Raw genomic sequence first — 15,771 nt, 5'->3', positions numbered from 1 at the left:
AGGAGCAGAGCTTGGGGGTTCTTGGTCATAGAAACTTGTGGTGATCAGGGATGTTGGGTCGCTGTCGTTCTGCCTCTCTTGTCCAATCACTCTGGTTTGGGTAGGAGAGGTGGGTGCTGATGTCCTGTGAAAGCCTTCATGACCTTGTTACCTGCTCGCTCTCCCTTTTAGTTATGCTGTAATAATTAGGGCTGCCGGAGTCTAAAACTCTCTGTAAAACTGTTTGTCAACTAGCATTGTACATTATTAACTACATTCTCTGTTGTTTTACCCCGAGGGCATTCTGATGGAAACCTGTTTACCCGCCGAGGTTAGGATTAAAGTCGAGACTGCCGGGACAACGATGCTGCTCCTGTCAGATGTGACGGGTCTGGAGTAATTGCAACGACAAGAAATCACTACAGACTTTATTGAAGACTAGAGCGGATAACAACTCTATTATTATTTAATTGTTTATTTATCTATTTATTACCACTGTATGACTTTTAGATCATTCAATTCTGTGTTTGTATGATTTGTGTAAATCGTGTATTTATTTAAAGTATCCTCCAGACCACCCAAGAAGGATGGGCCCTGTTGAGTCTGGTTCCTCTCAAGGTTTCTTCCTGTAATTTTCAGGGAGTTTTTCCTTGCCACAGTCGCCCTCGGCTTGCTCAACAGGGGTTTTTGTATCTGTTGGTCCTGGATTTTGTAAAGTTGCTTTGAGACAATGTATATTGTAAAAAGCGCTATATAAATAAAGTTGACTTGACTTGACTCTGTTTTGGACTCTGTTTTGGACTCTTTGACGGTTTGTTTCTCGCTTGTGTTACTAGCCGTGTGCTTAGCTTGTGTTACTAGCCGTGTGCTTAGCTTGTGTTACTAGCCGTGTGCTTGGCTTGTGTTACTAGCCGTGTGCTTGGCTTGTGTTACTAGCCGTGTGCTTGGCTTGTGTTACTAGCCGTGTGCTTGGCTTGTGTTACTAGCCGTGTGCTTGGCTTGTGTTACTAGCCGTGTGCTTGGCTTGTGTTACTAGCCGTGTGCTTGGCTTGTGTTACTAGCCGTGTGCTTGGCTTGTGTTACTAGCCGTGTGCTTGGCTTGTGTTACTAGCCGTGTGCTTGGCTTGTGTTACTAGCCGTGTGCTTGGCTTGTGTTACTAGCCGTGTGCTTGGCTTGTGTTACTAGCCGTGTGCTTGGCTTGTGTTACTAGCCGTGTGCTTGGCTTGTGTTACTAGCCGTGTGCTTGGCTTGTGTTACTATGTAAATAGCACTTGTCTTCATTAATAAATATATCCTTGCTTTAGTTCACTAGCCGTGTGCTTAGCTTGTGTTACTATGTAAATAGCACTTGTCTTCATTAATAAATATATCCTTGCTTTAGTTCACTAGCCATGTGCTTAGGTTGTGTTACTATGTAAATAGCACTTGTCTTCATTAATAAATATATCCTTGCTTTAGTTCACTAGCCGTGTGCTTAGGTTGTGTTACTATGTAAATAGCACTTGTCTTCATTAATAAATATATCCTTGCTTTAGTTCACTAGCCGTGTGCTTAGCTTGTGTTACTATGTAAATAGCACTTGTCTTCATTAATAAATATATCCTTGCTTTAGTTCACTAGCCGTGTGCTTAGGTTGTGTTACTATGTAAATATCACTTGTCTTCATTAATAAATATATCCCTGCTTTAGTTCACATCTCTGCGTGTGTGTCCGCCCTTTTGTCTAGCCGTAGTGCCCCACCGTGACAAAAAGTAATAAACATGAATGTGAAAATACACAGTCAAAAACTTGCCTTCTGGCCAGAAAAACCAGGAGGGCCCTGCAAAAGACAAGAGAGAAAATACTAATGTTAGACTACAATATAATAAAAGACTACCAGTTAACCTTTTGTTCATGGCCATGAGAAATGATTATTATTTTTAAGTGTAATGTCCACAATTATTATTTCCTAAATCAAATGCAGCAATATAGTTCTTACCGGCTCTCCATCTAAACCTGGGAGACCTGAACCTCCTGGAAATCCTCTCTCACCCTGTAAAATAGAAAAAAAATATCTAAGATTAAAAAGTTAGAACAGTTCCAGCAATGCCTCTGCCAATGGCAAGTCCAAGTGAGAATAATATTCCTGGCAGTGTTGGAGGAAAATATGTTGTATCAAACCCCATCACCTTAAAACGTATTATGAAGACGTGTAGATAATTTCATAAAAAAAAATATACAACAAGAAAACTTAATAAACAGAGGAAGAATATTTATTGATATGTATAAGTAATTTTGTTAACATAAGTTGACACAATTTTGAGTTTCAATGAAACATTTTGCTCTCTTGACCACACCAAATATTTTCTATAGGTTTTAAATCTGGACACAGAGAAGTAATGATGTCAACCTCGAAACTCATATTCAAAACTGTATAGATTCACTTGAAGTGAACGTTGTTTCAAAGTCCGTATCAAAACGAAAAAGTCACGAGACTGTCCCAGAAAACGTTTCATTACGTCACGCTGTTTCGAAACGTTTCGAAACTGATCAATTGTATGTCAATGTGTAATAAATATTGCATAGCCTGGTTGCACAAGCACTTCCCCTTTTAACTGTATAATAAATAATGGTCATTGTCAAGGACACGGAATGATGTTTCATACCACTATCAAAACACACTTCTTTCAGTGATCTATAACAGCCTTTCTCAACCGGGGGTTACGTCTGGCTTCGTCAGGGGTGCCGTCAAAAATATTCTGACGTTACTGATACTTATCAACTTATCGTGAAAATGTAGACCATTAGCCGCCTCAAACATCAAAATTTGTCTCACACGCCCCTTTCCCCATGCTACAACGTCAACGCGGGTTGCGTGCGTTGCCTTTAGTGATGAGTCGTTCGCGAACGACCCGATTCTATTAAACGGCTCTTTAAAATGAACAAAAGGAACTGAGTCGCGCCTCTGGGAGCCTATATATATACAGGTCCTTCTCAAAAAATTAGCATATTGTGATAAAGTTCATTATTTTCCATAATGTAATGATAAAAATTAAACTTTCATATATTTTAGATTCATTGCACACCAACTGAAATATTTCAGGTCTTTTATTGTTTTAATACTGATGATTTTGGCATACAGCTCATGAAAACCCAAAATTCCTATCTCAAAAAATTAGCATATTTCATCCGACCAATAAAAGAAAAGTGTTTTTAATACAAAAAAAGTCAACCTTCAAATAATTATGTTCAGTTATGCACTCAATACTTGGTCGGGAATCCTTTTGCAGAAATGACTGCTTCAATGCGGCGTGGCATGGAGGCAATCAGCCTGTGGCACTGCTGAGGTGTTATGGAGGCCCAGGATGCTTCGATAGCGGCCTTAAGCTCATCCAGAGTGTTGGGTCTTGTGTCTCTCAACTTTCTCTTCACAATATCCCACAGATTCTCTATGGGGTTCAGGTCAGGAGAGTTGGCAGGCCAATTGAGCACAGTAATACCATGGTCAGTAAACCATTCACCAGTGGTTTTGGCACTGTGAGCAGGTGCCAGGTCGTGCTGAAAAATGAAATCTTCATCTCCATAAAGCTTTTCAGCAGATGGAAGCATGAAGTGCTCCAAAATCTCCTGATAGCTAGCTGCATTGACCCTGCCCTTGATAAAACACAGTGGACCAACACCAGCAGCTGACATGGCACCCCAGACCATCACTGACTGTGGGTACTTGACACTGGACTTCAGGCATTTTGGCATTTCCTTCTCCCCAGTCTTCCTCCAGACTCTGGCACCTTGATTTCCGAAAACAGTACTTTGGACCACTGAGCAACAGTCCAGTGCTGCTTCTCTGTAGCCCAGGTCAGGCGCTTCTGCCGCTGTTTCTGGTTCAAAAGTGGCTTGACCTGGGGAATGCGGCACCTGTAGCCCATTTCCTGCACACGCCTGTGCACGGTGGCTCTGGATGTTTCTACTCCAGACTCAGTCCACTGCTTCCGCAGGTCCCCCAAGGTCTGGAATCGGCCCTTCTCCACAATCTTCCTCAGGGTCCGGTCACCTCTTCTCGTTGTGCAGCGTTTTCTGCCACACTTTTTCCTTCCCACAGACTTCCCACTGAGGTGCCTTGATACAGCACTCTGGGAACAGCCTATTCGTTCAGAAATTTCTTTCTGTGTCTTACCCTCTTGCTTGAGGGTGTCAATGATGGCCTTCTGGACAGCAGTCAGGTCGGCAGTCTTACCCATGATTGCAGTTTTGAGTAATGAACCAGGCTGGGAGTTTTTAAAAGCCTCAGGAATCTTTTGCAGGTGTTTAGAGTTAATTCGTTGATTCAGATGATTAGGTTAATAGCTCGTTGAGAGAACCTTTTCATGATATGCTAATTTTTTGAGATAGGAATTTTGGGTTTTCATGAGCTGTATGCCAAAATCATCAGTATTAAAACAATAAAAGACCTGAAATATTTCAGTTGGTGTGCAATGAATCTAAAATATATGAAAGTTTAATTTTTATCATTACATTATGGAAAATAATGAACTTTATCACAATATGCTAATTTTTTGAGAAGGACCTGTATTATAATTATAATTTTTATTGTTATTATTTTGCACTGTTTTTATTAATATTTTATATTTTTGCACATGTAACTGTTTTGTATATATTTGTTCTTTTTTATTGTTATTTTTATTATTTCTCTGTAACTTGCTTTGGCAACACGAAGGTCCTTATTTGTCATGCCAATAAAGCTTCTTTTGAGTTTGAGAGCCGTAACCGAGCAAACCATGCAGACAATGAGCAGTGCTAGTGGTATAATGACAAATAATTGAGAAATAAACTATAAACTTGTTTAATGATGTTAAATCTGATTGGTTCATGGCACGTATGTTTTAAAGCAGAAACAAACACAGGTACATCTCTGCACAAGAGAGGATTTTTCTGAAACTTAATGCAATGCAACCACAGTACGTCTCATCCCTGTAGTGTTTTTGTGTGTTAGCAGTACGAGGGATGCAGAATGTAAGTTTTTTTAAATACATTTTAGACTGGGGTGACTTGAGATTTTGAATACTTTTAAAGGGTGCCGTGACTGAAAAAAGGTTGAGAAACACTGATCTATAAGACAGATGTTACTGTTAGACCAGTGGTTGGACAATAGATGTCACTGTGGAGCGATGATTCAAACGTTTTACATGCTCGAATCTTTTTCAGAAGCGTTTGTTTCATTTCCTTCGATCTTTTAAAATCCCCACTTATTATTTAGTCCAATACGTGCTCCACCAAGGTGAAAACAATTAACAAAACTGTACACATGTGATATATGGCTCATAGCAGCCTATTTAAAGTACATAACAGGAAAAAAGTCCGTGCACTAGGACCGAGTAGAACCCGAATCAAACGATTCACATAGGCTGTCCCCTCGACTCTTCAGGCTTCACCACTCACTTTAGTCAACTCAACTAACCCCCGCTGATGGTCGCACGCTCGCTTAAAAGCGTATGTGCCCGGCAAAAGCAAATGGAGCGCTCCATTACGGCCGAATCAGTATACACATTAATTCATAACTAAAATGCAGTCAGCAATCAATCCCCGACATCTCACAATAATCAATACATCATACTCAGTCCGATCAATGTAATTATCAGTCATTCTTTTGTTGCGCCGATGCACATCATCGGTCGGATTAAAGTCAGCTTTGCTTTAGCGGCATTTAGTGTACTGTGTGTTTAGAGTACGGGGTTGCTTGATCAGGGTCGTCATCACAAGGCCACTCCAAGATATTCCAGGACTGATTCCTTAACCAAGCTTTGGCTGACTTGGAAATGAGCTGGGAATTATTGTCTCACTGGAAAGTCCAATTATCACCAATGTTCAATTTCAACACAGAAGGCAAAACATTCCTCTTCAAAATGCCTTGGTATTTCTGTAGCCATGAAGCCAATCACATAGTCAAGAATGCTAGTACCTGCATCAGGAAATCATCCTCACATTATCAATGACCACATCCATGCTTGACCATGAGGATAGCATTCATCTGTTCATAAACCTCACCTTGGTGTGCCAAACCATTGTTTCATATGGCCAAACAGTTTTAGTTTTGATTCCTCACTCCACATAATGGTGTCCCAGAACTCCGCAGGCCTATTCCAAATTCCTTCTGGCAATTTCAAAGTTGACCCTACCTGTGCTTCTTGGTTAGGAGTGGTGTGCATCGTTGAGTCTGACCAATATGTCTTTGGTTGTTAAGTGATCTTTTTGTTTGTCCCAACCTTTATCATCTTATCATCAAGTCTTTTGCAGTAACACAGGGTTTTTTTTCTGGACAACGCTTTTAATGGTGTCTATAGAATTTTTTAAGGTCTTGAAAATCTTCTTATACCCTTTTTCAGTGCAATAAATTAGCTTTTTTTCCTCTCCGCTTTTTGTAATAGCTTCTAAATTTCTTCAGCTTTTTCGTAGCTGCAACACACTTTGTTTATATCTCTTGTTGAGTGTTTTTATATAACACATCACAGCTAAAGAATCATTAAGAATCGTTACTGAGTTCCCATTGGTTTAATCACACTGTAGACCAACTTAAACCTCGCAGGGAAAGAGTTTGCTCTACCGAAGATGCCAAAAGCAAGCTTCCATTAAGCATGGATGATGACCATAGAGTGGCACACACCCACTGCTTTGGGTATGCGTTCACTCTCCTGACGAGCCAATGGCGTCAACACTCTGGACTTTAAGAGGTTCTCATTGTTTAACTGCCTTTCTCCATGGCTGTAATATTTAAATAATCATAGTATTCACAGTAGTGACCCTTACCTGATTAATTGGTTTGTAATTAGTTTATTTTCTGTACTTTAGTATTAATGCTTATAGACATGTTTAATGAACCCATTCTACCCTTGCAAACCTTAATCATTGCATTTTTTTCTGACTCTCACCTTTGTTCCGTTACAACCGGCAATTCCTTTTGGTCCTGGAGGGCCATCCTGTCCTGGAATACCCTGTAATAAAAAAAACAAAGAACAATTTTACAACTTTGGTCAAGATAGAATGTTCCAAACACAATGTCCCAAACACTGTGACCTGAAGTTCTACTACATACTTTAGAGTACTTTATCAGAGACAGCTTGGGGCAGCATTTTCTCCTATTTTCCCCCACTGAATTAATTACATTTTCCCAGTCTTACAGGGTCTCACAGAGAGCAGTATACAAAAACTTATGCACTAATATCCATCCCTTGTGCATGTGCCTCAACCAGCCAGAAGAGGCAGCAACTGCAGCAATGAGAAACCCATTCTATCTCCATCCTCACATACAGCCAGTCGTGTCTGTGTGGGTGCCCAGTCAGTCAGAAGCACAGCTGAGAACTTGAGAGCTCAAGATCTCGGTGAGTGGGGCTAGTGCATTAGAGCACCCGGTGTAGATTTCTTTTATTAAACATGAGCTCAGTATTATTATTAATATTATTACTGATCATGCCTACCATGGTTTTAACATCTTTTTTATGATAGAAAAATGCATTTATTATAATAAAACAATAATAATGATAATAATAAGTGTTATTATTATTACTATTAAGCTTATTCATGGCACTTACTGGAATTCCTGGAGTTCCTGCAAATCCGGGCAGCCCTGGAGGTCCCTGTAAAACAGAAACCATACAAGATGCCAGCATAAGCAAATGATAAAGAGGTTTGGCTTCTATGGAATTTGGATCAAGGGGTCTCACCCTTATTCCTTTAGGTCCAGGTGGCCCTGGAAGTCCATCGTCACCCTGTGGAAGAAGAGGATTACCAGATATTTATTGGTTGTCCTACTTACAGGCTAATAGTAATTGACCCTAAATAATAACAAGTGATAAATACATAATATTTAACTATAATATAACTGTAACTACACAAATTATTTAAGGCAAGGTTGAATTCTGACCTTCTCTCCAAGAGATCCAAGTGGCCCTTCTGGTCCAGGGAATCCTGGTACACCTGGCTGACCCGAGAGGCCTGGAAAACCTCTATCACCCTGAAAACACACTGTAGTGCTCAGTGGAATTTAAAGGTATTAACGTGATGACAAAATGTTATGTTGCCCAGTTCTGTATTTTGTAGTTACAGCAGCCACATATCTTGTAGTCCAGCAAAAAGTTTAGATGAGATAAAAAAAAGATATAAAAGGAAAGTCTAATAATTTACCAGTGACCTGCCATGGCTCTGTCCTAGCAAATTAATTATAGCAACAAAGACTGATATATAAATTATAAATAAGTGACAGTTTGTAAAATAGATGGATATGAAATATTTAATACAGATTATACCTTGTCCTTCTGAGTATGGATTATTTATTAATAGAAGAAAATGAAAAAAAGCCAAACAGCCTTTAAAAGGACCAGAGGGTGTCAAGCCATGAACACACTCATGTTGAGACATTCCACATCCCAACAAACTGGATACACTTTAATACATTACACTTTGCTGGCACTATAATAAACATCTCTAAAAAGAAAGTATTGCCTTGGCAGCAGCCCAAAAGATGGATCAAACGTCTAGATTACCTCTAGCTGTAGAATCCAGATTTAAAATGAAACCTCTGCCAAGACTTGAGGGTGCTTAAAGGGATATACTCTACTTGATATATTGCTGAAGTAATGAGTGTAAACACAGATGCTGGCCAAGGCCGGTGCTTTTTAGATGAAGAAGTGCTAGTGGCATGTATAAATGGTGCTTGTAGCATACCTCCATTGAGAGCCATTTGTGTTACTTAATTACCAATTATGTAATCAATTATTTAACCTCCTCACCCTCCTGTTTTAAAGTCACTGTTGCCTGTTTTTAATTAAATATTTCTTCTTTAAATAAAGGAAATGTCCATGTTACCACCTTATTCTCTAAAAGTGTTTAACAACAGTTTCCCTATCTACATTTGAAAGTTATTTTTGTATTATTTAATTTAATTTCAATTCATCCAAGTCAAGCAAAGGAGGGTGGGTCCTAATGGAACATTTTTGGATATGCAATATATTTAAATAAGACAATTTCCACTGTAAAAAGCACTATGTAAATAAATTTGACTTGACCTCCAGTCATGCAGTTAGTAACTTATTTATCAGGAAATTCATGAATTGCTCATTAATAATTAAAAATAGTACATATTTGCAAAAAGAGACAAAAATCAATCTGTATGTGAATTCACCTTCTCCCCTTTTACTCCAGTGCAGTCACACTTAGAGCCCGTCCCACAGCCATGACATGCCTGAAAAACAATAAGAAAAAGACAAGATTAGGTTTAAAAACAGAAACATTTGCTTCCTATTCCTTTGGTTAAAACAAATGAACTCAAGGCCCGTGGGCCACATCCGGCCTGCCACATCATTTCATGTGGCCCACGAGTGCTTCAAAGAGTAATGATTGTCTTAAAATACACTGTAAAATCATACATAAACTGCATCTCCAACAAGGCATGCCGATTTTGTGACCCGCAAAGTGACCACATCCCGCCACTAGATGGCAGTGTTTTCACAGCAGCAATTAACTGAGGTGATTTTCCAATGAGTGATGTTGAGAAATATTTACAAATAATCTAAAAATGTACAAGAAGAGAAAATTGAAGCAGAAGGAAGATAATTTAATAAAAGATGGAAAAGTGAATACAAGTTTGTGCTTCAAGAAGAAAAACCGGTGCTTCTCTTGTGTTATGAGGCCATGTCTGTGGTAAAGGAGTACAATATAAATGTAGATATACACTATAAATATACAATATAAATTTGGCATTTTGACACCAAACACAGAATTTATCCTTCACGAAAAACAACAAATTGTCTAAGATTTAAAAGGCAGACTGCAATCACAGCAGGATACGTTACAATCGAACCTTTGAGGGCCACCATAATGCAGATGTGGCCCTCTGTGAAAATGAGTTTGACACCCCTGGGTTAAACTGTTAAAGTATTTCTTATATTCAGAGTAGCAGTACATCCCAACTCCTATCCTGATAACACAGACCACATAGAGTGAATAGAGGTCTATCTCAGGACATACACACTCACGAAGGGTACAACTTTGAGGAGCTTATCCACCCAATAGCATGTTTTTAGAAGATGGGAGTCAGTTAATCAGAAAATCACAGGTACTGACCAACAGGCAAAACTTTACATAAGATAGTGTTTAGGGCTGAGGATCGAATTTAGAACCTTTGAGTTTTTAGGCATTAAAATCACTTGCAGAGCCACTTTTTTGTCTTTTATACAGTTTATCTAAAAGCTTTAGGTTTTTGTTTTACGCCAATGCATGTGTGCAAAGAAATCTGCCAAAACTGTTAAAACATTAGACTTCAACATTATATACAATAATCAATACAGCACTACAGCTACAAATTACTACATCATTTGTGTAATTCACAACCAGAAAACTACCATATGAATACTTTTGTAGAACAGACACATTTTTGAACACAACAAGGTAAGAACAAAAATTATGCCACCTTGGAATACATCTATTCCAGCACTAAACAGTAGAACTGCTGTGGGCACCCTCCAAATTATTTGCTTTCAGCTTTGTAAAAACTGTAAAAACTACTGTGCCTCATGAACAAAAGAAGGTTCATAAAAACTAGTGCACAAAACAATGTGCACAGAGCCCTGACCCTAAGCCCATACAACACCTTTGGTAGAAATAGTAAACTAAATTGGGGGCTAGGCCCTCTCAGTAAACATCACTGTCTGTCCTCCCAAATGCTCTCTTAAATTAATGGGCACAAATTCCCACAGAAACATCCCACAACCCAGTGGAAGAGTAGTGGCTGGTATAGCTGCAAGGTAGGAGTGAACTCCATGATTATAGGGCAGCTGTAGCCTAGTGGTTGGCACTTAACCCTCAATTGCTTAGATTGTATAGTGTCACAGTACTTTAAGTCGCTTTGGATAAAAGAGTCTGCTAAATGCTGAAAATGTAAATGTATAGTTTTGGAATTGGATGTCCACGCTTTTGTCTATATGATGTCTGTCATGTATTAAAAAATCTGAACTGTCATGTGATTTTATACATGTAAACACATTTAGGGATAAAATCACAGCATTTGGAGAGAGACAGATCTAGATAAAATCAATGATGTAATCACAGAAGAGGTCACAGTTGTACAGCAGCAATGAAACTTATTCAATCTCTTTCCCCCCTCAGGCACAGCACTTCTCAAGTCCCCTAACAGTCATGTTTTGGGATGTGGGAAAACCTGTCTGAAAGACAGCTACATAAAAATATACGAAACATCTTAAACTACATAGTCAGTGTGACCAAAAATGAAGTTTGAACCCAGGTTCCGGGACCTGTGTCTTGGATATTGGATATCGGATGTTTAAGCCACACCTATTATAAACAGGTGTATACAATTTGTAAGAGTTTGTGGAAGATCTTTTTCTCTTGCACCCAGAACATAGACAAAGATCCATAAAACACAATTTGATAAGTTTGATGTAGGGGTAATTTAGTAGCCTGCACAGAGCCATTCTAGTTAACACTAGAATGACTATGCTTGCGCATTTTTGCGCAAGGGACTTTTGCCTCTCGATCCCCCGCTCCCCTGTTGTGAGCCAATTAGTACCCATTATCATGGTAATGACCCACAGCCTGTCTACACACACACACACACATATATATATATATATATATGTGTGTGTGTGTGTGTGTGTGTAGACACCTCTCATCCCCCATATGTGTGTGTAGACACCTCTCATCCCCCTCTGCCCAAATTCTACAGACAGGCCTGAGTGAGCTAGTTTCAAGAAACATTATACAGGAATTGGCAGCAAGATTTATTTAAAATAATATTCACAGGAAAAAAATCTTACAAAAGCAATAGACACATTGCAATTTAGTTTTTTCTTTCTTTATTTAATGCTTTTACAAAACTATAGGTACTATATATATATATGTGTGTGTGTATGTGTGTGTGTGTGTAATTGTAGCTATACATGTTATTCACACTTATTACACACCCAGTTTTTCTCAGTTGTACATTTGCGATATATATATATATATACTGTATATATATATATATAGTTTTAGAAGTCACTGCGCTTTGTAGTTCTATAATTACTTTCTTAGTCCTCAGTCCTAGAACTGCACTGAGAATGATGTAGTGGTGATGTGTTAGTGTGTTTTGAGCTGGTATAATTTATTTATATATATATATATATATATATATATATATATATATATATATATATATATATATATATATATATAGTATATACTGTATATATACAGTATATATATATATATACATACATATATATATATATATAATTCATATATGTATATTCATATATGTGTGTATATATATATACAGTATATATATATATATATATATATATATATATACAGTGTATCACAAAAGTGAGTACACCCCTCACATTTCTGCAAATATTTTATTATATCTTTTCATGGGACAACACTATAGAACTAAAACTTGGATATAACTTAGAGTAGTCAGTGTACAACTTGTATAGCAGTGTAGATTTACTGTCTTCTGAAAATAACTCAACACACAGCCATTAATGTCTAAATGGCTGGCAACATAAGTGAGTACACCCCACAGTGAACATGTCCAAATTGTGCCCAAAGTGTCAATATTTTGTGTGACCACCATTATTATCCAGCACTGCCTTAACCCTCCTGGGCATGGAATTCACCAGAGCTGCACAGGTTGCTACTGGAATCCTCTTCCACTCCTCCATGATGACATCACGGAGCTGGTGGATGTTAGACACCTTGAACTCCTCCACCTTCCACTTGAGGATGCGCCACAGGTGCTCAATTGGGTTTAGTCCATCACCTTTACCTTCAGCTTCCTCAGCAAGGCAGTTGTCATCTTGGAGGTTGTGTTTGGAGTCGTTATCTTGTTGGAAAACTGCCATGAGGCCCAGTTTTCGAAGGGAGGGGATCATGCTCTGTTTCAGAATGTCACAGTACATGTTGGAATTCATGTTTCCCTCAATGAACCACAGCTCCCCAGTGCCAGCAACACTCATGCAGCCCAAGACCATGATGCTACCACCACCATGCTTGACTGTAGGCAAGATACAGTTGTCTTGGTACTTCTCACCAGGGCGCCGCCACACATGCTGGACACCATCTAAGCCAAACAAGTTTATCTTGGTCTCGTCAGACCACAGGGCATTCCAGTAATCCATGTTCTTGGACTGCTTGTCTTCAGCAAACTGTTTGCGGGCTTTCCTGTGCGTCAGCTTCCTTCTGGGATGACGACCATGCAGACCGAGTTGATGCAGTGTGCGGCGTATGGTCTGAGCACTGGCAGGCTGACCTCCCACGTCTTCAACCTCTGCAGCAATGCTGGCAGCACTCATGTGTCTATTTTTTAAAGCCAACCTCTGGATATGACGCCGAACACGTGGACTCAACTTCTTTGGTCGACCCTGGCGAAGCCTGTTCCGAGTGGAACCTGTCCTGGAAAACCGCTGTATGACCTTGGCCACCATGCTGTAGCTCAGTTTCAGGGTGTTAGCAATCTTCTTATAGCCCAGGCCATCTTTGTGGAGAGCAACAATTCTATTTCTCACATCCTCAGAGAGTTCTTTGCCATGAGGTGCCATGTTGAATATCCAGTGGCCAGTATGAGAGAATTGTACCCAAAACACCAAATTTAACAGCCCTGCTCCCCATTTACATCTGGGACCTTGACACATGACACCAGGGAGGGACAACGACACATTTGGGCACAATTTGGACATGTTCACTGTGGGGTGTACTCACTTATGTTGCCAGCTATTTAGACATTAATGGCTGTGTGTTGAGTTATTTTCAGAAGACAGTAAATCTACACTGCTATACAAGCTGTACACTGACTACTCTAAGTTATATCCAAGTTTCATGTCTATAGTGTTGTCCCATGAAAAGATATAATGAAATATTTGCAGAAATGTGAGGGGTGTACTCACTTTTGTGATACACTGTATATATGTGTGTGTGTGCGTGTGTGTATACATACATACATACATACATACATACAGGGGTTGGACAAAATAACTGAAACACCTGTCATTTTAGTGTGGGAGGTTTCATGGCTAAATTGGACCAGTCTGGTGGCCAATCTTCATTAATTGCACATTGCACCAGTAAGAGCAGAGTGTGAAGGTTCAATTAGCAGGGTAAGAGCACAGTTTTGCTCAAAATATTGCAATGCACACAACATTATGGGTGACATACCAGAGTTCAAAAGAGGATAAATTGTTGGTGCACGTCTTGCTGGCGCATCTGTGACCAAGACAGCAAGTCTTTGTGATGTATCAAGAGCCACGGTATCCAGGGTAATGTCAGCATACCACCAAGAAGGACAAACCACATCCAACAGGATTAACTGTGGACGCAAGAGGAAGCTGTCTGAAAGGGATGTTCGGGTGCTAACCCGGATTGTATCCAAAAAACATAAAACCACGGCTGCCCAAATCACGGCAGAATTAAATGTGCACCTCAACTCTCCTGTTTCCACCAGAACTGTCCGTCGGGAGCTCCACAGGGTCAATATACACGGCCGGGCTGCTATAGCCAAACCTTTGGTCACTCGTGCCAAAGCCAAACGTCGGTTTCAATGGTGCAAGGAGCGCAAATCTTGGGCTGTGGACAATGTGAAACATGTATTGTTCTCTGATGAGTCCACCTTTACTGTTTTCCCCACATCCGGGAGAGTTACGGTGTGGAGAAGCCCCAAAGAAGCGTACCACCCAGACTGTTGCATGCCCAGAGTGAAGCATGGGGGTGGATCAGTGATGGTTTGGGCTGCCATATCATGGCATTCCCTTGGCCCAATACTTGTGCTAGATGGGCGCGTCACTGCCAAGGACTACCGAACCATTCTGGAGGACCATGTGCATCCAATGGCGGTGCCGTGTATCAGGATGACAATGCACCAATACACACAGCAAGACTGGTGAAAGATTGGTTTGATGAACATGAAAGTGAAGTTGAACATCTCCCATGGCCTGCACAGTCACCAGATCTAAATATCATTGAGCCACTTTGGGGTGTTTTGGAGAAGCGAGTCAGGAAACGTTTTCCTCCACCAGCATCACGTAGTGACCTGGCCACTATCCTGCAAGAAGAATGGCTTAAAATCCCTCTGACCACTGTGCAGGACTTGTATATGTCATTTCCAAGACGAATTGACGCTGTATTGGCCGCAAAAGGAGGCCCTACACCATACTAATAAATTATTGTGGTCTAAAACCAGGTGTTTCAGTTATTTTGTCCAACCCATGTACATACATACATATATGTATGTATATATGAAACTATTTGAAAACTGTGGCACAAACTTTTGTTGTTAGCAAGAGACAGAATCATGGATTAGTTGGGGGTGGGTTGAATAGTGTGTTATCTGCAAGCATATGCATGACAAAAGAGGACTGATAGTGCTCTAATGGTTATGTAGAAGGAGGGGGTATGTCCTGAGGATCTCAGATTTTCAGTCAAGCTATAAGCTAAAACGTTGATTCTAAGCCAGGTCTTTACGTCCAACATCAGAGCCTGACCTCGCAAAAGCCTTTTTTATTGAAACAGATTCTCACAGACACACTCCAACATCACAGAGGAAAGATTTCCTAGAACAGTGGAGACAAGGACAAATATATATGTATTAATGCACATAGTTGTGAAATGGGGTGTCCAACAAGTTTATGTTCAGAAGTCCACATACTTTTGGCCACGTACCGGTATGGCAGCATGTGTTCAATACTGTTTTTGACCAGGAGGTGGCAGCATTTCCCCTACTTGTGTTTTATCTCAACAAATGTAAAATGTAAAAAACCAGAACGCCCACAGAG

The 15,771-nt window shown here is 39.8% G+C and overlaps 1 protein-coding gene across 1 annotated transcript in view; it reads right to left on the bottom strand.

The window, feature by feature from the left end:
• The window catches only part of col4a5 (collagen, type IV, alpha 5 (Alport syndrome)), a 94,571-nt gene that overhangs the window by 47,317 nt on the left and 31,483 nt on the right, over window positions 1-15,771 (bottom strand). The window contains exons 2-8 of the mRNA XM_062994255.1: window positions 9,132-9,191; window positions 7,875-7,964; window positions 7,675-7,719; window positions 7,543-7,587; window positions 6,883-6,945; window positions 1,959-2,012; window positions 1,773-1,799 (exon numbers count right to left, since the gene is read on the bottom strand). Coding sequence (XP_062850325.1) covers window positions 1,773-1,799; window positions 1,959-2,012; window positions 6,883-6,945; window positions 7,543-7,587; window positions 7,675-7,719; window positions 7,875-7,964; window positions 9,132-9,191 — 384 coding nt within the window. The remainder of the gene's footprint in view (window positions 1-1,772; window positions 1,800-1,958; window positions 2,013-6,882; window positions 6,946-7,542; window positions 7,588-7,674; window positions 7,720-7,874; window positions 7,965-9,131; window positions 9,192-15,771) is intronic.

The sequence above is a fragment of the Trichomycterus rosablanca genome, chromosome 4, assembly GCF_030014385.1.
Source record: "Trichomycterus rosablanca isolate fTriRos1 chromosome 4, fTriRos1.hap1, whole genome shotgun sequence".
In the NCBI taxonomy this organism is placed as follows: Eukaryota; Metazoa; Chordata; class Actinopteri; order Siluriformes; family Trichomycteridae; genus Trichomycterus; species Trichomycterus rosablanca.
Note: the sequence above shows the minus strand (reverse complement) of the source record. Positions and strands in the feature narration are given on the sequence as shown.